This window comes from Entelurus aequoreus, linkage group LG26 (genome assembly GCF_033978785.1).
Source record: "Entelurus aequoreus isolate RoL-2023_Sb linkage group LG26, RoL_Eaeq_v1.1, whole genome shotgun sequence".
Lineage (NCBI taxonomy): Eukaryota > Metazoa > Chordata > Actinopteri > Syngnathiformes > Syngnathidae > Entelurus > Entelurus aequoreus.
The window spans coordinates 22,879,927-22,892,647 of record NC_084756.1 but is presented as its reverse complement, the minus strand read 5'-3'; the positions used below and the strand labels follow the sequence as shown (position 1 = coordinate 22,892,647).

Genomic DNA, 12,721 nt, shown 5'->3' with positions numbered 1-12,721 from the left:
CGTCTCCCTGCTCCACACGCTGTAAGTTTTTGCTGTCGTCCAGCATTCTGTTTTTGTTTACTTTGTAGCCAGTTCAGTTTTACTTTTGTTTTGCATAGCCATCCCTTACATGTGTAGTGCTTTAGTTTCTGTCTTGCGCTGTTAATTTGGTGACCCTTCCCGTTTGCCTTCCTTTGAGTGCTATTGCCAGCACCTGCTTTGTTTTCACAATCAAGACTATTTAAGTTGTGCGTACGCTATCCTTCTTTGTGGGGACACTGTTGATTGTCGTGTCATGTACGGACGTACTTTGTGGATGCCGTCTCCCTGCTCCACACGCTGTAAGTTTTTGCTGTCGTCCAGCATTCTGTTTTTGTTTACTTTGTAGCCAGTTCAGTTTTACTTTTGTTTTGCATAGCCATGCTTCAGTGCCTTTTCCTAGCGGTATTTACCTTTTGTTCATTTTTGGTTTAAGCGATACATACCCCAAAAGGGACAAGCGGTAGAAAATGGATGGATGGGACCTTTTACATACCAAAAAAGGTTGAAAAACACTGCACTAGACAACGGCACATTATTATAATTATTGATTTGCAAAAAATATTTGGCCCTGCGATGAGGTGGCGACTTGTCCAGGGTGTACACCGCCTTCCGCCCGAATGCAGCTGAGATAGGCTCCAGCATCCCCCGCTACCCTAAAAAGGGACAAGCGGTAGAAAATGGATGGATGGATGGATTTTTTGGACCAATTAGGTGAAGTTGCAAAATTTCCCACGGCACACCAGACAATATCTCACGGCACAGTGGTTGAAAAACACTGGTTTAATGCATCCAGCGGGGCATCACAACAAAATTAGGCATAATAATGTGTTAATTCCACGACTGTATATATCGGTATCGGTAATTAAGTGTTGGACAATATCGGAATATCGGCAAAAAAGCCATTACCGCACATCTCTATTAGTAAGTATGGTACTGGATACCACACACATCCATCCAGGTGGAACAGCTATGCCAGTGTATAACAGGGCGGTTTGGTCCAAACGGTTTGTGCATTGACTTATTTTGAAACCTTTCAATTTGAAAGTGTTTTTTCTCTTGTAATTATCGCCGCTTGCTCAGTACAGAATCTATTTCTAAAGTGAGTTTTCTAACACATATATTTGAAGCTTTAATGTCTTCTCCTAAGTGTGTGTGATGTTTTATCAATGTTCTTATGTCAGTATAGTGGGAATGGAATGACAGCTGTTAAGGCTGCACAATTAATCAAATTTTAATCAAGATCACAATGTTGGCTGCCAGGATTAAATAAGGGTGATTGTCGGCAATATTAACATTTAAAAAGTAGGCTCTGCTGCATATCAAATCAAGCACTTTCAAAACGGCGGACAGCCTTGTAGAGCCCGCCCGTGCTCTGCCATAGGCCTTTGTGTATGAGCACTTAACTCCATCACCATGCCAAACTGAAACATTATTTTTACAGGGTTACCCCTTAATGTGGCCAGCCACCACGGCAAAATATTAGCTGCCACACCTTCATTTTTTAGAGATTGGTGGTATGGTATTTTAATTTTGTCCCTGCAGACTGTATTGATCTATATTGATATATAATGTAGGAACCAGAAATATTAATAACAGAAAGAAACCACCCTTTTGTGTGAATGAGTGTAAATGGGGGAGGGAGGTTTTTTGGGTTGGTGCACTAATTGTAAGTGTATCTTGTGTTTTTTATGTTGATTTAATAAAAAAAATGTGAAAAAAAATGTTTTAATCTTTTTTTTTACATTTCTAGTGCGGCCCGGTACAAGGTATACCCCCGGACAGCGATCTACAAAATGTAAGTGGCGGATTTGGAGTAAAGGAAAGCTCGTAACAGCACAAAGCAAGTGGTGTCAGTGTGTTGCAGACAAGGAGTGACAGAAGTAGAGTCTCTAAACACGAGTACAGTCGATTCCCTTCATTCTACTCGCTTTAGACTGCATTGCTTCTGTTAGATGGCGACAGTGTGGACAATATTAGAAGACAGAAACAAGTTTCCCTCCCAAAATGTAAATGACGGGGTAGAAAAATCTTTGCTTTTCTTTCAATTTGAAAGCACAACACAGTATATGTCCCTCCTTCACTCACCTGCTCTGATACTGGGAGTGTGAAACTGACAGGACGAAACATCCAGCAGGCGATCTGTAAAACCATGTGAAGGGAACTTGGCTACAATCTGTTAAGAACATCTTGCCCTTTTTTTGGTTGGATGGTCACTCATCCGTTACTTATATGCTAACGTTTTCAGTGCTCCCAAAAACATCAACACTAGCTAAAATGTTTTGTCATCTTATTGAATTGAATGTGACATTACACTGTGTTGTCAGTGAGGCACAAAGTTTTGTGTTGGATGTGTGAGCAGGGTTTTTACTGCGTTTAAAATTGCGTAGCGGCCGCCTCTAGATAATTTTGTGCCGCCCCCAGCCAGAACGATTGACATGGCTCAACACAGCGTAAAGCTCCGGCTGTGTTGATTGAGCGATTGATGTCCCTCTGCGGCTGCCACGTACTTTAACTGCAGTTGCAGCAAAGACCTGAAGCAACTACCGAAGAAGTAACAGATCAAATCGTGTTTTTTCCCGCTACTTGGTGCATAACGTTGACCAGCTGTAACAAGTGGATTTCTGCCATACGGAGCATGATACGGCGGGATCACTGGACTCCTATAGAACACTCCAGACTGTGCTGTGAACTTTTTGTCTCTGGTATGTGAACACAGCTAGTAGCGTTAGCTTCGTTTCCAACCTTTTCTGACTAATTATCTTGCCCGCAACATTTTATCTGGCCCGCAATCACCTGTTAATGATATGTGTCAATAAAGTACTTAATATTTTCTCACTAAATGTAATGGATTTCTTTCATTTTGACAGAAAAAATATATGTACTGCTTGAAATGACATGCCTTTTAAACTTTAATGGTATCCATTATTGCAACACATATTACAATTTATTGTCATACTTTCCAAACATATTTTGTCTAAATAAAAATAAATACTTAAATATCTGCTTGACTTATGATTTTACAGCAAACTACCCATCAAATTAATGAAAATGACAATACATTTTACAGTGTTCTTTACAGCATACTACTGTAAATTGAAACAAAATAAAAAAATTGTAGCTTTAAAATTCTGGCGCATGGTTAGGATTGGCCTCAAATTGAGCCAGGAAAAACCCTGGTGAGGTATTACTTCTATTTATTTGTGTTGGTGACATATTGTAATTGGAATATGTTACAAAAAAGACTATTTGCAAGGAGTCCATTAATAGCGCTCACAAGAATAGAAGAATCATCGAAGCATGCTTCGTACCACAGCAAGTTTTAATTGTGATGAGAGCAGACTTTTCCATAAAAAGATGCCAAAGCAGAACTTATTTCACAATGAGAAGAGAGCTACTTGTCTTTCAAGGCACATACAAGACACCACACCCCCTGTTCTCCCTCCACGTTTTAAGGTGTTAATTATTGTAGCAATATGGTAAAGTTAAGGTTTTTGTGATTTCTGATAGTTTGTGACATCACCATAGTTGGCAGAGCAGCGCATACAGAGGACAGCGTGTTGTGTATTGTTGATAAAGCGATAGTTAATCCATCATCCCCTTGTTTGATATACAGTACTGTATAGCACTTTATATTGTGTTCACCGTGTACAAACCTTCACTAAAACACGGACTTCTGTTGAGGCTGGAACTCATCATTTATATTCACTTTGTGCCTTATGGAGAAGTTTGCTTCACTACACAAACTTTCATTTATGTTTACACCTCAATACCAAAAAGACTGTACGTCTATTCTTCTCTCGTAAGTCAGCAGAGGGCAATCAACCGTCTGTAGTGGTTAATGGAGAGAGCCTTGATATCGTAGAAAAATTCTAATATCTTGGGAAGGTTTTTGACACAAATTTATCATTAAAAGCGTATGTTAAAAAAAAAAATCACAAATATCGTTAAATACAATCTGTCAAATTTCAATCCTCACTTCCAAGACGGCTAAAGTCTATATGCATGCCATGATATTCTCACATATAAATTATTGTTTCACAACTTGGACACACACACACACAACAGAAACTGTACTAAAACCCATCAAGTCTCTCTTCAGGAAAGCAGTTAAAATCATTGACAAGAAACCAATGCACTTCCACAATTGTATTATTGTAAAAAACCTTAACATTCTTGATCTGGATAGCTACCAGATCTTTATGAATGCTTGTCTCATCTACAAAGTTTTAAATGCGCTTGCACCCCTATCATTTGGTGAATTCATTCAGAGGAGAAACAGTAAAGGACGGAGAACTAGGACCTAAGTGATTGCAATACACCGAGACGTAGAACAAAATTCGGTCAAATGGTCACTTCTGTAAGAGGAACACAATCCTGGAATAAGCTGCCCACACACAGAGACTGTGATAACTATCCACTTTTCACAAAAAAACTTAAACATTGGCTAAAAATAAATCAGACATGCACCCATTAAACCATTAAACACTTCCAGTGGGCTTCTGGCCAGCGTATTTGAAGCTGTGAGTGAATTGTCTGTCCTGGTCTATGGTCTTGTAATTGTGTATTGCAACTGCTTGTCTTGTCTGTTTTATGATGTCTTATTTATTGGGTTCTTATTTCTGTCATCGTGGTTTTAAAGTCTTATGTGTCTCTGGCTTTAAAACTCAACAAAACCGAAAGCATGACAGTTTCCAAGAAACCACATCGTATGTAACCTCAAATGCAACAACAAGAAAATAAAACAAGTAGATCAATTCAAATACCTGGGTGTCACAGTAACATCTGATGGTGTGTGCGAAAAAGAGATAAACAAAAGGACTGCCATATCAAATGACAGCTTCAACAAAATTAGTTTTATATTTCAAAATTCAACAAATTTTGAAACACCAAACTCAGAGTTCACAAAACATATGTATGGTCTGTCCTACTTTACGGCTGTGAATGCTGGACTTTAAACAATCAACAATTTTTCAGGCAAATGAAATGTGGTTCTTCAGAAAGATACTCCGCATATCATGGACTGAAAAGAAAAGTAATGAAGAGGTATTGGCAAAGGCTAAAACAAGAAGATCTCTAATTGCAACGATTCGAAATAGGCAGCTGAAATTCCTCGGACATATCATTAGAAAAGACAGCTTAGAAAAAGTGATGTTAACAGGAAAACTAGTAGGAAAGAAAGCTCCAGATCGACAACGAACAACATATATCAACAGCCTAAGAAATTTTATCGGAAATATCAATGATATAGAACTCATACATAGAGCGGACGACAGAGAAGACTGGAGAGCCCTGATCATCGATGCCTGCAAACAGGCCTATGATGATGTGTCTCACTGTTATTTTAGAAACCTGCCTTGGGACTACGGCTGAAAATGAGCATTTATGCTAAGTCCGGCGCATTTACGCTGTTTATTCAAGTGTTGATTAATGTGCACTGTCCCAATTAAAAAAATGAAATACAATGTTCAATAACCAGTTACGTTTGTAAATCGAGGTTTCACTGTACATGGTAGAAATCAATACTAAATTTGTGTTAGTGTGGATACCATGGAATTAATACTCCCATCACTGCAGTATAACAGTGAGAGGATGAAAATGCAACTCTTTCAGGCTGTGTGAAGACAATGATTGTGCTGACAGGAGGGGGCCCCGCCTATGGGGGTCTGCTGTACCTACATGACAGTCAAGACAATGGACACATGCTGCCTTAAATCAGCATCTTTTAGGGCAAAACCATGCTTGGCTTGCTAATAACCAAACGGGTTAGATCAGTGTTTTTCAATCACTGTGCCGTGAGATACAGTCTGGTGTGCCGTGGGAGATTATGTAGTTTCAGCTATTTGGGTTAAAAATATTTTTTGCAAACCAGTAATTATAAAACGCAAATAATGTGCCGTTGTTGAGTGTCTGTGTTGTCTAGAGCAGTGTTTTTCAACCACTGTGCCGCGGCACACTGGTGTGCCGTGAGATACAGTCTGGTGTGCCGTGGGAGATTATCTAATTTCACCTATTTGGGTTAAAAATATTTTTTGCAAACCAGTAATTATAGTCTGCAAATTATGTGTTGTTGTTGAGTGTCGGTGCTGTCAAGAGCTCGGCAGCATAACCATGTAATACTCTTCCATATCAGCCTGTAGCTAATTGCTTTGTAGATGTCGGAAACAGCGGGAGGCAGCGTGCAGGTAAAAAGGTGTCTAATGCTTAAACCAAAAATAAACAAAAGGTGAGTGCCCCTAAGAAAAAGCAGTGAAACTTAGGGAAGGCTTTGCAGAACGAAACTGGCTACAAAGTAAACAAAAACAGAATGCTGGACAACAGCAAAGACTTACTGTGGAGCAAAGACAGCATCCGAATGTACATCCGAACATGACATAACAATGTCCACACAAAGAAGGATAAAAACAACTGAAATATTCTTGATCGCTAAAACAAAGTAGATGCGGGTAATATCGCTCAAAGGAAGACATGAAACTGCTGCAGGAAAATACCAAAAAAAGAGAAAAAGGCCACCAAAATAGGAGCGCAAGACAAGAACTAAATCACTACACACAGGAAAACATAAAAAACTCCAAATAAGTCATGGCGTGATGTGACAGGTGGTGACAGTACACCTAATTTGAGACAAGAGCTATAGCGATGCATGCTTGGTTATGGTTTAAATTCATATCCAACAACTGCGACAACGACTTTTTACTGTCAACTGAGTTTTGTTTTTTTATGATTTCTGCTGGTGATGTGCCTTCGGATTTTTTCAACGCAAAAACTGTGCCTTGGCTCAAAAAAGGTTGAAAAACACTGGTCTACAGCTCGGCAGAGTAACCGTGTTATTCTCTTCCATATCAGTAGGTGGCAGCAGGTAGGAGTATATTTATAGCTACAATTCACTGAAATTCAAGAATTTCTTATATACATATATATATAAACTTAAAAAATACTTGACTTTCAGTGAATTCTAGCTATATATATATATATATATATATATATATATATATATATATATATATATATATATATATATATATATAAAATAAATACTTGAATTTCAGTGTTCATTTATTTACACATTACACACATCACACTCCTCTCTACTCATTGTTGTATTTGAAAGTGCAATGCTTTGCAGCCAGTAGCACAGCCTTTGAAGGAGCATAGGTATGGGCAGTGTAATATTCTGGGTTGGAGTCAATAACCAGGCGAGGTGACGAAGTTACGTCTCTTTACTTCATACTTCAGAACAGACTCCCACAATTGCCTTCAGGGTGTGCAATACAACGTAAACCGTTGGCCAACCAAAAAGTAACCACAGAACACTATACCGTATAGTGTTCTGTGGTTACTTTTTGGTTGGCCAAGCGGACGTGACGACAGGCTGTCCTCACTCAGGTCCGCACGGACCTGGAGGGGGCGTGCCTTAAGTCCGGCTGGAAATCGGGAGAAATTCGGGAGAATGGTTGTCCCGGGAGAGGCACTGAAATTCGGGAGTCCCCCGGAAAATTCGGGAGGGTTGGCAAGTATGCGATTATCTGCATATTATAATTATTGATTTGCAAAAAATATTTTTTGGGACCACTTAGGTGAAGTTGCATAATTTCCCACGGCACACCAGACAATATCTCACGGCACACTAGTGTTTTGACAAATGATTTTCCCGCGAAAGTGAGGGAAGACACTTTCGCGGGAAAATCATCCGTCATCCTTACATAGATTGATTGAAACTTTTATTAGTAGATTGCACAGTATAGTAAATATTCCGTACAATTGACCACTAAATGGTAACACCCGAATAAGTTTTTCAACTTGTTTAAGTCGGGGTCCACGTTAATCAATTCATGGTACAAATATATACTATCAGCATAATACAGTCATCACACAAGATAATCATCAGAGTATATACATTGAATTATTTACATTATTTACAATCCGGGGGGTGGGATGTGGAGGGGGGTGGGGTTAATATCAGCACTTCAGTCATCAACAATTGCACAATCAGAGAAATGGACATTGAAACAGTGTAGGACTGACTTGGTAGGATATGTACAGCGAGCAGTGAGCATAGTGAGTTCAGAAAGCATAAGAACAAGTATATACATTTGATTATTTACAATCCGGGGAGGTGGGATGTGGAAGGGGGAGGGTGTTAGTCAAGGGTTAAAGTTGCCTGGAGGTGTTCTTTTAGTGCGGTTTTGAAGGAGGATAGAGATGCACTTTCTTTTACACCTGTTGGGAGTGCATTCCATATTGATGTGGCATAGAAGGAGAATGAGTTAAGACCTTTGTTAGATCGGAATCTGGGTTTAACGTGGTTAGTGGAGCTCCCCCTGGTGTTGTGGTTATGGCGGTCATTTACGTTAAGGAAGTAGTTTGACATGTACTTCGGTATCAGGGAGGTGTAGCGGATTTTATAGACAAGGCTCAGTGCAAGTTGTTTTACTCTGTCCTCCACCCTGAGCCAGCCCACTTTGAAAAAGTGGGTAGGAGTGAGGTGGGATCTGGGGTGGAGGTCTAAAAGTAACCTGACTAGCTTGATTGATTGATTGAAACTTTTATTAGTAGATTGCACAGTATAGTAAATATTCCAAACCCCTGATTGTAAATAATTCAATGTGATTATCTTGTGTGATGACTGTATTATGATGATAGTATATATGATAGTATATATCTGTATCATGAATCAATTTAAGTGGACCCCGACTTAAACAAGTTGAAAAACTTATTCGGGTGTTACCATTTAGTGGTCAATTGTACGGAATATGTACTTCACTGTGCAACCTACTAATAAAAGTCTCAATCAATCAATCAATCAAAGCTTGTTCTGGGATGTTTGGAGTCTAAATTTGAGGGTTATGGAGGTGCTAGGGTACCAGGAGGTGCAAGCGTAATCGAAAAAGGGTTGAACGAGACTTCCTGCTAGAATCTTCATGGTGCTTTTGTTGACCAGAGAGGAGATTCTGTAGAGAAATCTCGTTGGTTGGTTGACCTTTTTGATTACCTTGGTTGCCATTTTATCACAGGAAAGATTGGCCTCTAGAATGGAACCTAGGTAGGTGACCTCATCTTTCCTGGCGATAACAATGTCACCCACTCGGACTGGTTCCCATGGCGACGGTGCTATTGTCATTCATTTCCAAAGGAATGAGTTCCATAAGTTAGTTGCCGGGACCTGCTGCTAGTTGGTAGGCATTGATGAGTTGAATGAAGAAAAGAAGAGATAATGTCCAGTGGAGCGACAGACAGGGTTGAGGGAGGGGCTAGCTCAGCCTAGTCATGGTTAACTTATGGCGGCCATGTTAGCTACTAAAGCCAACAGATAATGTCCAGTTGGGCGACAGACAGGGTTGAGGAGGGGCTAGCCTAGCCTAGTCGTGGTTAACTTGTGGCGGCCATGTTAGCTACTGAAGACAGCGAGCTAACTCCCAAGTTAGCACCGGCCAGCATCCCCCCCTCCCCCGGTGTTAGCCAGCCGCCGTTAACAAGCCCTCCAAGTCCCAACCGGCCGCCGCTCACCTTCTGTCACTTCCAGCACTTTAATCTGCTCCTCGGCGGCGGCGCGTACTTCTTGAACCGGGGACAGGATGGCCGTCAGAGTCTCCATCAGAGCCTCTTTAAGTCCCTGCTGGACCGGGCCGGCCACCGAACCCGACCGAACCGCGCTCATGCCTGCCCTTGTTGTTGTTGTCGTCGTCCTCGGAAGTCAGTCCACCCGCGGCAGCCGAGGAGAGGCAGCGAGGACACGGCCACGGAAAAATGCTAAGCCCGCCAATGCATGGAAACGCCGGAGGTGGGGACTTTGTCTTCTTCTATGGTTTCCTCGGATGTTGCAGTGCAACACTGCCACCTATAGACTGCAAAGCGAACAGCCGGGTAGATCACACGCTATTAGTAATTGCTTAGCAAATTTAACTTTTGATCTTTTTTACGTATTAGTTCGGCTTTTATTATGACGTTACTAAACAGTTTTTGGTATTTAAATCTATGACGATTAATGCTGCTTTTATTGTTTTAATGTGACAACAAGGATCATCCTAAACAATTCTTCATTGAACTACAGACCCCCTATTAAATTGTGTCATAATGCAAAATTAAAATTTTAAACCAGTGGTCCAACCTTTTTTGCACCACGGACCGGTTTAATGTAGGCATTATTTTCAGGGACCGGCTTCCCACTTGTGAAAAATACTCACTATAACGCTGAATTACAAACCCCGTTTCCATATGAGTTGGGAAATTGTGTTAGATGTAAATATAAACGGAATACAATGATTTGCAAATCATTTTCAACCCATATTCAATTGAATGCACTACAAAGACAAGATATTTGATGTTCAAACTCATAAACTTTATTTTTTTTTTGCAAATAATCATTAACTTAGAATTTCATGGCTGCAACACGTGCCAAAGTAGTTGGGAAAGGGCATGTTCACCACTGTGTTACATGGCCTTTCCTTTTAACAACACTCAGTAAACGTTTGGGAACTGAGGAGACACATTTTTGAAGCTTCTCAGGTGGAATTTTTTCCCATTCTTGCTTGATGTACAGCTTAAGTTGTTCAACAGTCCGGGGGTCTCCGTTGTGCTATTTTAGGCTTCATAAGGCGCCACACATTTTCAGTGGGAGACAGGTCTGGACTACAGGCAGGCCAGTCTAGTACCCGCACTCTTTTACTATGAAGCCACGTTGATGTAACACGTGGCTTGGCATTGTCTTGCTGAAATAAGCAGGGGCGTCCATGGTAACGTTGCTTGGATGGCAACATATGTTGCTCCAAAACCTGTATGTACCTTTCAGCATTAATGGTGCCTTCACAGATGTGTAAGTTACCCATGTCTTGGGCACTAATACACCCCCATACCATCACACATGCTGGCTTTTCAACTTTGCGCCTATAACAATCCGGATGGTTCTTTTCCTCTTTGGTCCGTAGGACACGACGTCCACAGTTTCCAAAAACAATTTGAAATGTGGACTCGTCAGACCACAGAACACTTTTCCACTTTGCATCAGTCCATCTTAGATGAGCTCAGGCCCAGCAAAGCCGACGGCGTTTCTGGGTGTTGTTGATAAACGGTTTTCGCCTTGCATAGGAGAGTTTTAACTTGCACTTACAGATGTAGCGACCAACTGTAGTTACTGACAGTGGGTTTCTGAAGTGTTCCTGAGCCCATGTGGTGATATCCTTTACACACTGATGTCGCTTGTTGATGCAGTACAGCCTGAGGGATGGAAGGTCACGGGCTTAGCTGCTTACGTGCAGTGATTTCTCCAGATTCTCTGAACCCTTTGATGATATTACGGAGCGTAGATGGTGAAATCCCTAAATTCCTTGCAATAGCTGGTTGAGAAATGTTGTTCTTAAACTGTTCAACAATTTGCTCAAGCATTTGTTGACAAAGCGTTGACCCTCGCCCCATCCTTGTTTGTGAATGACTGAGCATTTCATGGAATCTACCTTTATACCCAATCATGGCACCCACCTGTTCCCAATTTGCCTGTTCACCTGTGGGATGTTCCAAATAAGTGTTTGATGAGCATTCCTCAACTTTATCAGTATTTATTGCCACCTTTCCCAACTTCTTTGTCACGTGTTGCTGGCATCAAATTCTAAAGTTAATGATTGTTTGCACAAAAAAAAAAGTTTATCAGTTTGAACATCAAATATGTTGTCTTTGTAGCATATTCAACTGAATATGGGTTGAAAATGATTTGCAAATTATTGTATTCCGTTTATATTTACATCTAACACTATTTCCCAACTCATATGGAAACGAGGTTTGTACATCATTGGTGTGTCTAGTGCACAGGTGTCAAACTCTAGACGTCGTTTTATATGGCCCGCAAAAGCCTGGAAATAATATGTGTCAATAAAATACCTTATTTTTAATATCTTTACTTTCTTACTAAAGGTATTAGGTTCTTTTTCTAGTTTGACAGGAAAAAAAATAGTGTCCAATATTGCAACAAATATATTATCTAACTTTGTTGGTCAAAATCCAAATAAATACTTAAATATCTGCTTAACTTATGGTTCCGAAGCAAGTTATCCATCAAATTGTACACTATAAAAATGACCAATAGATTTTACTGTAAAATTTAGGGAGGTTTTTTTTTTTTTTTTTTTTTTACAGCATTTTACTGTAAGTTCTTTTTTTTTACAGTAAAATTCAGTCAATTTTTTATTTTTTTTAAATCCACGGTTGATGATTTTACGGTATCACATTTTATTATGGGAAAAAACTGGCAGCTGAGTTGCCAAAATAAAATTAAACAGCGGTACTGTATTTCTATTTACAGTAATATGTTGTAAAATAAATAAAAAAATAAAATAACACCATATATTTTACAGTAAAAGTCTGGCAACTAAGCTGCCAGTTTTTTCCTGTAAAAACAGTGGTCAAATCCACAGATTTTTTTTTTACTCTTTACGTTAAAAAAATAAAGAGTAAAATATTTAAATTAATTAATTATTTACTGTTACAAGCGGCCCTCTATTGGCAGCCATGACTGCGGTGTGGCCCTCAATGAAAACAAGTTTGACACCCCTGGTCTAGTGGGACAGGCCAAAGTTAAGTGGTAGAAAATGCAGTCCTTTTTAAAATATTTAATGTTTCTCTCCGGCCCGGTAGCAAATACTTCACGGACCGGTACCGGTCCCCGGACCGGTGGTTGGGGACCACTGTTTTAAACAACTCCAATATGTTATAT

General features: G+C 40.0%; 1 protein-coding gene across 1 annotated transcript in view; it reads right to left on the bottom strand.

The window, feature by feature from the left end:
- Window positions 1-9,847, bottom strand: part of LOC133643116 (importin-9) — a 41,275-nt gene extending 31,428 nt beyond the window's left edge. The window contains exon 1 of the mRNA XM_062037529.1: window positions 9,526-9,847. Within this exon, the coding sequence (XP_061893513.1) occupies window positions 9,526-9,676 (151 nt within the window). The 5' untranslated portion in view covers window positions 9,677-9,847. The remainder of the gene's footprint in view (window positions 1-9,525) is intronic.
- Window positions 9,848-12,721: the final 2,874 nt, after the last annotated feature.